The sequence below is a fragment of the Xenia sp. Carnegie-2017 genome, unplaced genomic scaffold, assembly GCF_021976095.1.
Source record: "Xenia sp. Carnegie-2017 unplaced genomic scaffold, XeniaSp_v1 HiC_scaffold_19, whole genome shotgun sequence".
NCBI lineage: Eukaryota > Metazoa > Cnidaria > Anthozoa > Malacalcyonacea > Xeniidae > Xenia > Xenia sp. Carnegie-2017.
Window position 1 is genome coordinate 6977710 of NW_025813481.1, and position 13896 is coordinate 6991605.

The 13896-nt window shown below is 34.1% G+C and overlaps 2 protein-coding genes and 1 long non-coding RNA gene across 5 annotated transcripts; all 3 read right to left on the reverse strand.

Moving 5' to 3' along the window:
* Nucleotides 1-420: 420 nt before the first annotated feature.
* On the reverse strand, nt 421-1353 carry LOC124439508. Its single transcript, XR_006946348.1, has 5 exons — nt 1260-1353; nt 968-1073; nt 843-871; nt 685-766; nt 421-611 (listed from the first exon to the last, which is right to left on the reverse strand). It is a non-coding gene; the product is annotated as an uncharacterized LOC124439508 (long non-coding RNA).
* A 1328-nt stretch (nt 1354-2681) lies between these two features.
* Nucleotides 2682-8627, reverse strand: LOC124439492 (ceramide kinase-like). Of its 3 annotated transcripts, none has more exons than XR_006946346.1 (13): nt 8469-8627; nt 7923-8168; nt 7718-7846; nt 7564-7633; nt 7083-7219; nt 6923-6997; nt 6345-6525; nt 6108-6188; nt 5715-5740; nt 5439-5644; nt 5148-5320; nt 4553-4711; nt 2682-2881 (listed from the first exon to the last, which is right to left on the reverse strand). XR_006946346.1 is itself a non-coding variant. In XM_046989726.1 (12 exons), exons 1-12 carry the CDS (start codon nt 8593-8595, stop codon nt 4630-4632), a joined length of 1560 nt encoding a protein of 519 aa, XP_046845682.1. In that variant the 5' UTR covers nt 8596-8627; the 3' UTR covers nt 4405-4629. The 3 variants fall into 3 exon arrangements, 1 of the variants encoding a protein (XP_046845682.1); XR_006946345.1 differs by having other exon boundaries at nt 5715-5767; XM_046989726.1 differs by lacking the exon at nt 2682-2881 and having other exon boundaries at nt 4405-4711; nt 5715-5767.
* A 304-nt stretch (nt 8628-8931) lies between these two features.
* On the reverse strand, nt 8932-13514 carry LOC124439495 (allatostatin-A receptor-like). The gene is made up of 5 exons (XM_046989731.1): nt 13403-13514; nt 12107-12572; nt 11204-11650; nt 9938-10149; nt 8932-9521 (listed from the first exon to the last, which is right to left on the reverse strand). Exons 2-5 carry the CDS (start codon nt 12117-12119, stop codon nt 9204-9206), a joined length of 990 nt encoding a protein of 329 aa, XP_046845687.1. The 5' UTR covers nt 12120-12572; nt 13403-13514; the 3' UTR covers nt 8932-9203.
* Nucleotides 13515-13896: the final 382 nt, after the last annotated feature.

Below are 13896 nucleotides of genomic sequence, written 5' to 3' on the forward strand. Positions count from 1 at the left end.
GGAATCATTGGTCCCATTGGTCGGGTCCAATCTTGTGGCATAGCATTTGTCTAATGAATGCATTGATTAGCAAATGCACATTTGTGTTTTTAACTTTGATTGAAAATGCTATGTTTCATAGCGTATACAATTGACAGTAATATTTACTCTGAAACTATTCAAGCAAGGTCCGATTAAAATGATCTGTTGGCATATTTTCACATAAAAGGGGTGGTCACAAAGCATAATGGGAACACAGCCTTCATAGCAATGTAAGAAGAAATGTTTTCTGGTAGCAAATTTATCATTAATCATCAAGAAAGGTTAATGAAATTGCTTCGTAATTTGCAAAGCGCTAATTTTGTCTTGATCAAGTCAAAATATTGATTGTAAATTTTCTATGTAGTTCAATTCAACTTGAGTCTTGAATACACAACAAAATGATGATGGAGAAATTATGTTATATATTGAGCATTATCGAATGGTTAAAGTGTATGCTTACTTTTCATCTAAAAACATATCATAATAAAATCCTTCTTCAATGGGAGGACCATAACACAGCAGACCACCATAATGGCGTTCCATCGCTTCACCCATTATATGAGCACTTGAATGCCAAAATACCTGTTGAGCTAGACAAGATGAAGCAATGTGAAAAATCAAATCTTTTGAACAAAAGCTTATAACTTCATGCAAAAACAATACCTTCTTTGTCATCAAATTTTAAAAGTTCCAGGTTGGAATCATTCTCTAATGGTCTATCTAGATCAAAAACCTCGCCATTCACCTAAAAAGCAAATAACATAAAGTTATGATGAATATGTAGTGTTTAGTACATGGCAATGATCAAAACTTATAAATACCTTAGCAATGACAGCATTGTCTCCCAAACCTTGAGTAAAGAGGATAGAAATGAATATTTTAATGTATAAAAAACCAGTTTACTTTAAAATGCAAGAATAAAGTAAATCTTTGACTTCCTTTAAACCTTATTGATAGAGCAACATCAAATGGTGTTGTCTTCCATGCAATGCCTTCGATTTCATTCCCATTTGGCAAGGTTATTTTTATTGTTTCGTTCAGAGAAGCCTTTGCTAAAATAATGGAACAAAAAGTGACGAAAACTTACACATTATACTCAAAACACATATTATCATAAACAACCGACGAAAAGATTTACAGTAAAACAATGCGTAACTATACATCAAACAAGGCTTTTGTTATTGAATTTATCAACATTTGAAGTTCGTTTTAAAACAATAAATCAAAATTTCACTAACCTTCCTTTCACTTTCGAGTCTTGAGGGCATCTACCGTTGTGTAAAGTGATTGACGTTTATTAAGATCATTTGGTTCCGATCGATTTCATTGGTTGATTTCAATGAGCTCTACAAATGTTATTGGATAAATTTTGAGTTCTTACATCTTTGATTGGCTACATTTCTACAATATGTTAAATATTGAAACTTATCCCAAATAAGTGAAAGGTAAATTAGGTAAGACACTTTTGATAACGTCTCTCTTTGAAATAAAATAACATTCAAAAAAAGTGTTTCTGCTTTCAAATATAATCATCCCTTAATTTTTCATATTTCTGACAAGACGACTAAAAAACATTGTAAACTGTAATCAACTTGCCTCCCTTTTCTGTTGGGAACAAACCCTGTTCAACTTCATTCCATGTAACCAGTTCATGAATTTCTCAGGTCGAGTTGATAGCTCAACATTGAACGTAAAACCAAAGATATCGTAAACAGAACGTAAGAAGTCAAGACAACTGTCTATTTCTGATGAAATCTACGCAAAATAAAGAAACATTACAACTCACTACAAAAATTTAGAAAACACGACGTATCGTCTAAGAGGTAGTAAAAATGACGCGATATGACAAAAAATATGGACGAGACACGTCATTTTACACCTTTCTACGATGTCTTAGACGATACGTCGTGTTTTCTGAAATGTTCTGCCGAAACTCTTAACGCTGAAATAATCGTGACATGTGAAAAAAGTTGTGAGTTGAAATCAAATATTTACTTGAAATGCTAAAAAGAATACGTGAATCTATTATTTACCTGTTACATTGTACAAAAAATGTGAGCATCATCCTGTTGAAATCTTCTTCTAACTCTCGTAAGTCCACTCAAAGCACCAGATAACTTGTTTCGATGTAACACGCCAAAATCAGCCCTACGCAATGGTAACTCACGCCAGGAGCGAGGGCGATGATCGAACATCAAACTGAAGATATAAAAAATTCACTTTAGTTGGCAGAAAGAACGCCAGCAAATGAGAATAGAAATCCCCAGAAGATCAGATTTTGATACACGCTAAAATGAAGACGTTTTCTTAATCCATGATGAACTTTGGAATCAGTTTCACGATAACCCCTTTCCACACACATCTTAACCACAAACTTCATTCACAAGAAAACTTACCAATGTCCAGGACAGTTCATTGGCTTAAGAGCATAAACTTCCTTTTCTATTTCAAACTTGAATAAATTCTCAGAATAATGTTGCCAATGACCTGACGTCATCCACAGTTTGGTGCTGTAGATATTTGGTGTAACAACTTCTTCAAACACACGCTTCCAATATCGATTTCAAATATATTTAATTTGATCTTAAAACGCTGAAGCAGTACTGTACACTTGATTTCAGTGTTGCAAACTTTCGATCACAAAACACGAAAGATATCAATGATAACCAAAATACACCAAGCTTTATTGAAAAAGAGTAGTGTACCAACCAAACTTGACACAAAAACAACAACAATAACACTTGAAATATTGAGCATGGACATAATTGGACATTTTAATGTTACTTTTTAATGCCTACTAGTTATTAAAATGGATATGTTCTTTCTTTCTTGCATTATGTTCATCAACTTTCTTGGTAATCTAAATGTTCCAATGCAAATATTTAGCTTAGTTTATCGTATTGTGACAAACTAACAGCGGTCATATTCAAAACATTGAGGTTAATAAAAGAGAGGATTTTAAAAATGTACAGAGAAAAACAAGACATCAAGAAAAATGATCATAATGCAGTTTACCACGGATGTACGTTCAAGAAGACTATAGTCTTTTGCGTAAAAGTGTGTAAAAATGCAAAGACAATAGTCTTTTGAGTAAAAGTGTGTAAAAATGCAAAGACTATAGTCTTTTGTGTAAAAGTGTGTAAAAATGCAAACACTATAGTGTTTTGCGTAAAAGTGTGTAAAAATGCAAAGACTATAGTCTTTGGGTAAAAGTGTGTAAAAACGCAAAGACTATAGTCTTTTGCGTAAAAGTGTGTAAAAATGCAAAGACTATAGTCTTTTGCATAAAAGTGTGTAAAAATGCAAAGACTATAGTCTTTGGTGTAAAAATGCAAAGACTATAGTCTTTGTTTAAAGGTAAAATGCAAAGACTAAAGTCTTTTGCGTAAAAGTAAAAATGCAAAGACTATAGTCTTTGGTGTAAAAGTAAAATGCAAAGACTATAGTCTTTTGTTTAAAGTGTAAAATGCAAAGACTATAGTCTTTGCGTAAAGTAAAAATGCACAGACTATGGTCTTTTGCAAAAGTGTGTAAAATGCAAAGACTATAGTTTTTGAAGGTAAAAAAGACTATAGTCATTCGGTGTAAAATGCAGACTATAGTCTTGCGTAAAAGTGTGTAAAAATGCAAAGACTATAGTCTTTTGCGTAAAAGTGTGTAAAAATGTAGTGTTTGCATTTTTACACATTTTTATGCCAGACTGTAGTCTTTGCATTTTTACACATTTTCATGCCAAAGACTATAGTTTATGTATTTTCACACATTTTCATGCCAAAGACTATAGTTCATGCATTTTCCCCTTATTTACCACCATTACATAAATGAAGAATTGTAGGAGAATTCTCCATGGTTGTAGGAGAATCAAGTTGTGTGCGATTTTGAATATTGTTTTCTTATTGAACAATGTGATTCTTCACGAAAGTGACACTTAGAAATTCATGGCAAAGGGGAGCCATAGATTTAAAGTACATAACTCCCAAAGGCCCTAGTTCATGCACCTATTCACTTGCTCTTTCACCTAACTCCCTAAGACTAAATTTCAGTGTATGCGCAGTACAAATTGCTCATATATTGCGCATGCACAGTAATGTACGAAATAAATTTCTGAAAGGATTGCGCATGCACTAAAACTTATATTATGAATAGATTGCACACATATTGCACGGTGGGACAAACCACTACCTCTGTGATATTAGCAGCGATCAATCATACTCCATATTCGCCTGAAAAAATACGCGGGCATACCAGGCATTTTCCTATGCAAGCCGTGCGTGAGCGTTGCTATGCTTCGCAATATATATTTCTAGAGGGGAAGGGGAGGGTTGGAGAAATAAACATTAAAACGTAGTATTACATATTATCTTGATGTCTGGATCATGACTATTTCATCATTACTTCATCTAATTCCAATATTAGTACAAGTTTAGTATAATTCATCTAATATAATTCATCTATAGTATAGTGTAATTCATCTAATTCCAATATTAGTATAATTTTATTACAATTGCTTACAACAAAACTATATACAAACCGTTTCTTTCTGAATGGCAAGGAACTTTCTCACCCACCAATAACTATTGTAGTCTTGTAGGATATCGGATTTAAAATTTATTTGCAACCAAACCACTTGCATTTCGTGTCACGATATTCTATGCCACTGGCAAAAAGTTTAACTAACTTGCGATGGACTCTAGATAAAAAATTAACATCAAAACATCAGTTCAAAACATATATCCAACAAATCCACAGCAAAGACATTGACTATGAAAATCAACTTCTTGATAATTCTTAAGATGTATTCATCATTGGAGTTCTAATCACAATTTCTGTCTCTATTTCATCAAAGTTTGGGCATTTCGTGCAGCAAGGAATAATTTTTTACTATAGCAGAAAACAGATTTGACGACAAAATGCACCTCCATTCGTAACACCCCACACCTCCATCTGTGACGTAGGATTTCTGGGAAATTCTAACACCCCTCATCCCCATTAATGACTTACAAAAATATTTCTGGGAAGGCGTAACATTCCACATCTCCATTTGTGACGTTTGAAGAATTCCAAAGTTTTTTAACACAACTACGGTAGTATAATTATACATTGGCAAGATTGGTTATTAGCAATACCTTATGTGAATCGCTGGTTCATCAATGATCTCCCCATCGACATTCCACACACTGTGTTGCATAGAGTTGGATTGTGCGATGTCACTCTCTATAGCCTTGTCACCAGCCATTACTGGTAGGGGACGAAACGAAAATTCCTTTACGCGATGTACTTCGACAAAATCAAAGTCCATCTAGAAAATGAAATGTGTAAAAATAATTCAAAACATAACACGTCTTTCATCAGTAGTAACAAGAAGGAAGCAACTTCACGTTGTTTGTACGTAGCTGCAAGCAAATACATTCACTCACGTGATCAGCTTTTCCGGCCAATCGCATCATATGTTGCAGGTAACGAACACGTGATGTACGACGTACAATAATAAGATCGATACATCCATCGGCCAGGTGAGCGCTGGGTGAAATTCCTTCTGGTGATTTCTTATTGGCACAACAGTTTGTAGCCCCCATGATGCTTATAAAATGGCCGGTAATGCTGTGCCAACCGTTGCTCTGGGCTACAAAAAGATTTATCAATTTAGAAATGCTACCCACCCCCCTCCCCCAAACCAAATTATACTAAAATACCTGTTAAAATATCCCCATGTGTAGTACTTGAGGATGGAAAACAAACAGTGCATCTTAAAAAAGGAATTGTATAAACGTATGTATACAAGTATATGATTAAGGATGAATTGAAAAGCGTTAGTTGTTCAAACTACCTTTCTCAGACAATATAACAATAAGAATATAATGTGACTTATTGTACAATGCTCGTTTACAAGTCAATTGTTCGTTAGAAGTTATTCATTACAATAATAAATTATTCCATCAAGTAGATCATTAGATAAGTAGCAAGCTTATTAAAAACTGTAGTACAATAATGTAAAATGACACAAACTCTCAATCCAAAATCAACTACAGTTATATGGCTTTGTCACATACTACATTTGAAAGATTGGTTTGGTTTGAACAACATACCCTTTCCTACATTTCATGTTATCACGGGGGTTGCCGACAGTATCCGAACTCGTCAAATAACACAACTCTCCTTCATAAGATCTACGAATATTCAAAATGAAACAAAACTATCAGAAAACGAAAAACTACTCTTATACATAAAAAAAACGGACAGGAAACAAAAATCTAAACGTTTTCCATAACGAGGAAAGTCAAGCGCCAAGGACAAACAACAAAAGATTTTAAACATCAATGTACCTATTTCTCATGAACATTTTCGCGCCAGAAATGTCATAACGTTTTACACCAACCCATCTTAAGCTCTCGCTGTCCTTTACAACATCACCAAAGAAACCATACCCAGCAAACGACATCGAGTAACGTAATAATTCACCTTTTGTGTTGTGTAGAGATGAAATATCCAATGGTTGACTTTCATCTGATTAAAAATAATATTCATCTCAATACAAACTCTTATATGCATCTAGCTGATAGTCAGATGAATGGATTCATTGATAGGACTATATTATCCCTATTATTGATTTACGCACATTACATTGAATATACAACAGAAAGGCTTCCTTTATATAAACATGGCTATATTTGCACGAAGCCAAAACTAATCACCTCCAAACATGCATATGGAGGGCCACCCCTCAGCTTTGTTCAGTCAAATTTGACACAAAAAATATGTCATTATTTAACACATGACAATTCTATACGCCCCCGCTTTACCTCATTTCACAAATAAACAAAATTTGAAATTCCTCCAGACTTAGTAAGCGCTTGTTGTGCTAAATCATTCTTTATGTAGAGATAAAAAAATAAAATTTTACTTGTAATTATTTGTAAAGTCGATGTGATTACATCAATTGTTCCAGTTGTGCAGAAGCAGACACAATCTGTGGATCCTAAAGGGGAAAAAAACTTTTCCAATTAAGTAATGAAACAGAAACTATAACAATCTAAATTTAAAGTTTATATTTTCTCCTGTACCAGCTGGTATAATCCCCAGCTTAATGGGGCTTTTCTTTGGCATAAAATGACTTGAAGGAAACACAGCCGGATTATGACGCATCAAAATACCATTTAAAATTTCACTAAACATTCCATCACCACCAATGGAAATGATCCTGTAAATACCAATCATTAAAACACTTAGAAATAAATTAGCAAACTCATGAAATTTGAACTAAATAAAAATAACTACTATGAACCAAAATATATCCTAAGTAATAAGCATCACTTCTTGTGAACATGATAGGTTAAAAAATCACTTTGAAATATTAGAAGATGCCAAGTTTTGTGTATGTATGTTTAACTGCAAGGCAACATTGGTAAAAGTAGAGAGCAATGGAGAAGTGACTTTAGAGAACATATATAATATCAAAGAATATATATAATATATTAATCCTTAGGATTAATATATTATATAGAGAAGTGAGGTGTTAGTTTATTTATACAACAAAATTCTCACCCGTCATATTGATTCAAATCTGTGTCTTCATTCATAATGTGATCTTTTGCATGGTTTGCTCTTTCTGTTTCTGAGATGCATGAAAGTAATTCAGTATACATACAAAACATTTAATTATATTAAAAGAACAAATATCTCTCTCAAAAAATCTTACCAATGAAATCATATTCTATTTCAGCTAAGTTGAACAATGGTCTGACTTTGTTTTGGAAAATTCTAGGTGCCTGTCGACGTCCTCCGTATGGATTGACAAAGACTAAAAGTTTTTTAGGTCTGTTGTACCCTATGAAATCAGATCTTGAATTGATAATTGTCTGCTAAGATACATATTAATACCCCAATTAATGACAAACCTTTACCTTTCAATAAATCTTCAATCCTCTTAAACCATTTAGTTCCTTCTACAGCAGAAGGGAAAGTAAACACAGCTTTTCGATGATGCCACTTCAGATTATCTTTCTTAGCAACAACATGCAAACAGAAAGAGGTTATTTTATTTTCTTCATTGAGGATATTCATTTCTATGTCTTTCTGTTGCGATTCGTACATTGATTCACATGGCTTGATTGTGATAACTCGCTTTATATTTAAGCTGTGACTTTGTTCTACGGTAAAAAAAAACATATGAAGAAATATAAGAATTTAATTGCTTGCCAATGCTTGGTTGGTGAAGGATTCTAAAGATTCTAACATTCATCACGAAATTCACACACTCAATCTTGGAAACAAATACAATGTCAAAGTAAGATTCAATTTTTCAAAAGCGACTATTTTCATTTCTTTAAAAAGGTAATTCAAACGTCACGCATTGCCTCACACAAACATACAAATTACGATCAACAACATTGTCAAATCATGTACAATTTCGGCTTGAAGACCCTTGAAAAGGGGAAAATAATACTAACCAGAGTTTATTCCATGTGTTCGACAGCGACACCAACTCAAAACATCGTTCTCTAGTTTGCCAAAATATTGCTTACGGTTAATGAAGACACGCGAATTAAGTGGTTCATGTTCATTTATGTCTGCCATGTTTTTACATTTTAATTAATTCCAAGCATGTACTTCATCTTAGCTATTAATATTTGCAGTCATTTCGCCGACAGCACCGTTTGGCGGACGCGCCTGGCAATGGTGCCTGGTCAGTGGTCTCCATTTGTGCTAACGTTTTATTGTTAAGAGGACTTCCTGTGAGTTTAGGAAATCCTGTTTTAAGGATAAAGGGTCAACTAATGCAGCAACCACCGAAATACGAACACCGAAAGACCGAACCACCTCACCACTGATAGACCGAACAACCGAAATGACTGAAAAACCGAAAGGATTATAAAAATTGCAAGTCATCTTTATGAACTACAGAGGCAGGTCACAAATGGTCAACTCTCAATTCCCACTTTTTCGTATTAAGCAAGTTACAGTGAAGCAAATAACTAGAAATAATAGAAATAGAAGCTATACATATTTTACACAACCGCGCATACTTCATTTCTTTTGCTGTTATAGAAAGCCAACGTTTCGAACAGCAACGAAATTTATCACTTTGTATAATCATCCTGACTTCGTGAAAATCCAGAGAAACTTTCAAATTATCCCAATTTATGATAATCTACAATCCTTTCGTGTCAAGACTGACCACCAGATTAAGTAATGGCGGACATTGCTTGTAAGGTGGTAATACCAGTTGCACCTGGAGCACGTCTACTGACTCCCAGGTCCCTCGTGGAACGAGCATAGAGCAGGCTTTTGAATGTGCGTGCAATTTCAGGATGACGTAATGCGTACACAAGGGGATTCAAAGCGCTGTTACAGAAGTGGAGGAACTTCAACGCCATACGAACATTAAAGTTGAACTCTTTGATTTTCCTAATTCTGACGACGGCGTTTGTGATGATGAATGGAAGGAAGCAAATACAAAGAACTGCAATTAACATGGCTACAGTCACCAAAACTTTTGTATCCTAAACACAAATGTTTATATTCTTCGTTTGTAGACGATAGAAGATAGGATTGGGGGGGGGGGGGGCAGGTTGACCCATTATTCGGGTAGAAAAATGATGTGGTAAAAAACTGAAATCTGGTTGAAATTGGGAGGCGATACCTAATTGCCGGGATGTATACGTACCTACGGAATTATGCAAAATCTCACCTCAGAAACATGAGAAAATGCTATTGGGGTACTCTAGATTAAAATTTTTTTCCGTGCAGCATGCCCCTAGACCCACAGAAAAGGATCAGGTATGATTACATCCTTCCTAAACCTAAAGTCTGACTGATCTGCCACTGATCACATCTTCATGACTTGTGATGTAAGAGACAATAAACAAAAAATAGCTTTATATTCCAACTTGCGCACAAATCATGTTCAAACTCTAACCTTTGTTTGTCGTGCTCGAGAACTCTTCGCGACACTTCTCAGAAGGATTATGTTTGCAATCGTAAGCAACACCAAAGCGACGCCGATGTTTGCTATCAACGTGAAATAAACAAAGCAATCTGCACAAGATTTTGGCAAGATCACTTTATGAAAAAGCGGAGGAATGGTGATAGAAATGCACCAAACTAGCAGACACATCAGAATAACTGTTCCTATAAAAATGTATATATCTATAGTGAGAAGGGATCGAAAGTAATCGAGCTTTTACTTTACCATAAACAATGTGGTTAAAAGGAAATAATTAGTTATAACATAACTTCACATTTTACAAAATAGTTTAACTGGAGTATTAGTAAATACTCGGATGACAATACTATTTCTGATTACACATCATATACACTACGAAAACTCATCTCAAAATTTAACTTGTCCAGACAACGTAATCAACAAAACAGTTTTCATAATTTCGTAAAAGCACTATTTCTAATGCGCATTTAATGTAGACCACAAATTTTTTGAAAATAGACATATTTCGACATCTCATGATGCCATCCTCAGTATGAGTGAAGAATTACATAAATAATACAAAGTTTATATAAAAGTAATATGATACAGTAACATAAATATATAAATGTGGATAAATTATAACAATAATAAGGAAATGAGATAAATAAATGGACATACATCGGACATTACTCAAGACACACACAGCGCAGACTTATGATTATTATGAAACGCTTCTGTACAGATATTGACATTCGACGAATTTTCACATCATTTAAAATCAAAAACTTCTTCTCATTCAAAGACTCAATCCCTAGCTGATTCAATCAAATCAATGATGGAATATGAATTCAATTGCATGAGATGTAATTCCAGTTATATTGGCGAAACTTCGCGCCATTTATCCAGAAACAGGGAACAAACCACAACAGGCAAAAACTCTAATATCTACCGACACCCTCTTAAATCTCATTCATGTAAAACCAACTATTCACCCTCTTGCTTCGAAATCATCCACACTGCCAACACCACATTCTCCCTTAAAATCAAAGAAGCACTCCACACTAACAAAACTAACCCTGACCTGAATGTTCAAGTTTTTAGATTCAACACAATATTTAGTTTGTAGGAGCTAACACGCTCCCCATCTATTTATCTCATTCCCTCATACTGAGGATGGCATAATGAGATGTTGGAACAAGTCAATTTTCCAAAAATTTTTGGTCCACATTAAAACAGTTTTTAAACATAAATACTACTCACTGTTGTTCATTTGGCGATGTTGCAAAGGCGACCATATGGAATAAGATCTCAGCCAATGAAGCAAAACTAGTTGGTAGACGGAATTAAAGCCCAAACCTTGATCGATATACTGGTAAGCTAAACTTAAGCGTGTCTGCCATATTTTGAAAGGTGGTCCGGCCATAAAATGATAATTACCAGTGTATAACCACAAGGGAATAACAATAGCACCAACGAGAAGATCTGCAACTGCCATGGAAACAATCACCATGTTCGTCGTGGTTCGTAGTCTACAGTTTTTGTAAAAGGCAAAGAGAGCTACGAAATTACTGAAGACAATAATCAATGCGAGGATGCTGTGTGTTCCAACAATCCCGAGAAACCAACCCAACTGTGTGAATCTCGGGTGGAAATTTGAGTAGGAGCCATTAACCAGTGATATGCAGTTCTGTGATGTGCAATTCAATGCTGAAAATGGAAAAGTTTCATCAAAACTTCAGAAAGTGAAACAAGCATAAAACAAAGTTCTACGACATACGAACGAAAGCAAGGCGACACAATTACATATTACGTAGATGTGACATCATTGAATGAACAGCAACAGAAAAAACATCACATGTCACAAAACTCACTTCAAAAATCTTACAAAAAACTTTGGATTATTAAAGTGGAACTTTTTGATACATTTTATTTATTATTTTGTAAGACATTTTTGTATTTTCTGGTTAACACATAAATTACATTGGAGTTCAAATAAAAACTGCTAGCTATTACTCATCACCTTTCTCCCAAAAAGTCACACATTTTTCTGAATAATTCGTTAGATCATTCGTTCGAATTTCACTTCATGTTACAATCACAAAATCAAATAAAAATCGCGTAAATGTGAATTCTATGAACAGCAAAAAATAAAAATATGCTCACTTGAATTTTCCATTATTGTGCTGCTGTAATCACATGTCGAGGAAGCGTATTCTAAATGATAACCAAAACGATCACACTGTTTTTATTTTCATATCTTTAAATATCCAACCAGCAAGCCAGCCAATCCACATTCATTAATTGCCTCAAATGGACAGTGGCCAGTCAACAGCATAAGCCAATCAGGATGTAAGAAAAAAATGACTCGTAAGATTTCTTTATGATTTGAATGTACTTGTAAACAGCTTCAATTATCCAATATTCTTCTCTTTTCAATCTTGTTTCATTTTTCTGAAAGATTCTTCACGGCATATGCAAACTTTTTAGACAAGAATCTTGCTAATTTTGCACCTTTTCTTTAAATTTTCCTGTCCGCTTTTATTTCCTACGAGGCAATCCGATCAATGACATCAAGTGCCAATCAACCAGATGTGCACAGTTATTCAAAGCGGTGAATTTAATTGTTCATCTGTATGGCAAATTTAAAATTTACTTTAAAAGTTAACACAATTTTTAAAGCATACACTCGACAAGGATTTATGAATGAATAAATTCATAAATGCATTCAACTTTAGTGATCAGTTTCCAAATTGGGAAAGCTCCACACATGTATAATTGCACGAACTTAAAAATAAATTGAATATTTAACAACGATAAAATACCCAAAATGTTCATTATTTCGATTGCAAACATGACGTTTGACTTGCAGGTGTCTCGTATTAAATCGCATGCAACTGCTTGCTTAGGGTAGAAAATGAACAAATATTTATTATTTGATCTTCTTGTGACAAATTTATAACAGAAAATAAGACTTGAAAGAATCATAAAAATTAAAATCAAAGGTCAAATGTTTCGCACTGTCTGCATAAACACACGTTATGTCAGCATGCATGGCTGAAAACTATGAATTTACGCAATTTAAATAAAATGTATCACAACGCAATTGAATAAGAAGAGCAAGTCGTCAAGTTGTCAGTCAAGAAAACAATGTAACTTATCAAATCTTTTATCAGTACAGGTAGCACACACGACCAATATATATTCATGCATTAATACGAAAGTTAATACATATTGATTAGGATACCTACAGTAACATTTGAAGCATTCTATCAATTCAAGAGAGGCATTTGAGTTGCGAGATAGTACATGCAAACCTGACAACTCTAATTTAGTACAGACTTATATGTTATTAATGGCATAGAATTATACAGCTCCTATTAGATTAGATTTATTTAAAATTTTTTAAGTGTATAGAGTCACATATCAGAAGTCGGTATCATATAATTTGTATTTCCCTACCTACTGATTTATGATGTGAATTTGTAATTCGGCCCACACGCTTCACTGTGATGAAAATGTAAAAAACAGCAATACAATTTGCGAAGCTAATTGATTCGAACTGCTCTCACTTATCGTGCTCGAAAATTTAATCTACATAGATAATTGTCGAAAATTTTAAGCATTTTTGCAGCTGTTGAGTGATGTGAGCACTCGGTCAAAAATATCCGTACGAGATGTTGAAGAATACTTTCGCGCAGTTTTTTTCCACTAATGAGAGAAACATCCGATATATGTACGACTTGCAGCATATATAGGAGAAACGATATCTCAATTGACGATAATATTTTCTGAAATATTCACTCATCTCAACTACACTTTAGGTTTTGGAAATACTGCAATGTCAGTGATCGATTGATTGTATACAACAAGCGAAATTAGGAAAAGTAAAAGTTGTAAAATTCTAGTACAAAACAGGGAAGTTCTCGCGCTTAAAGCGTACACCTCGCTCGCTG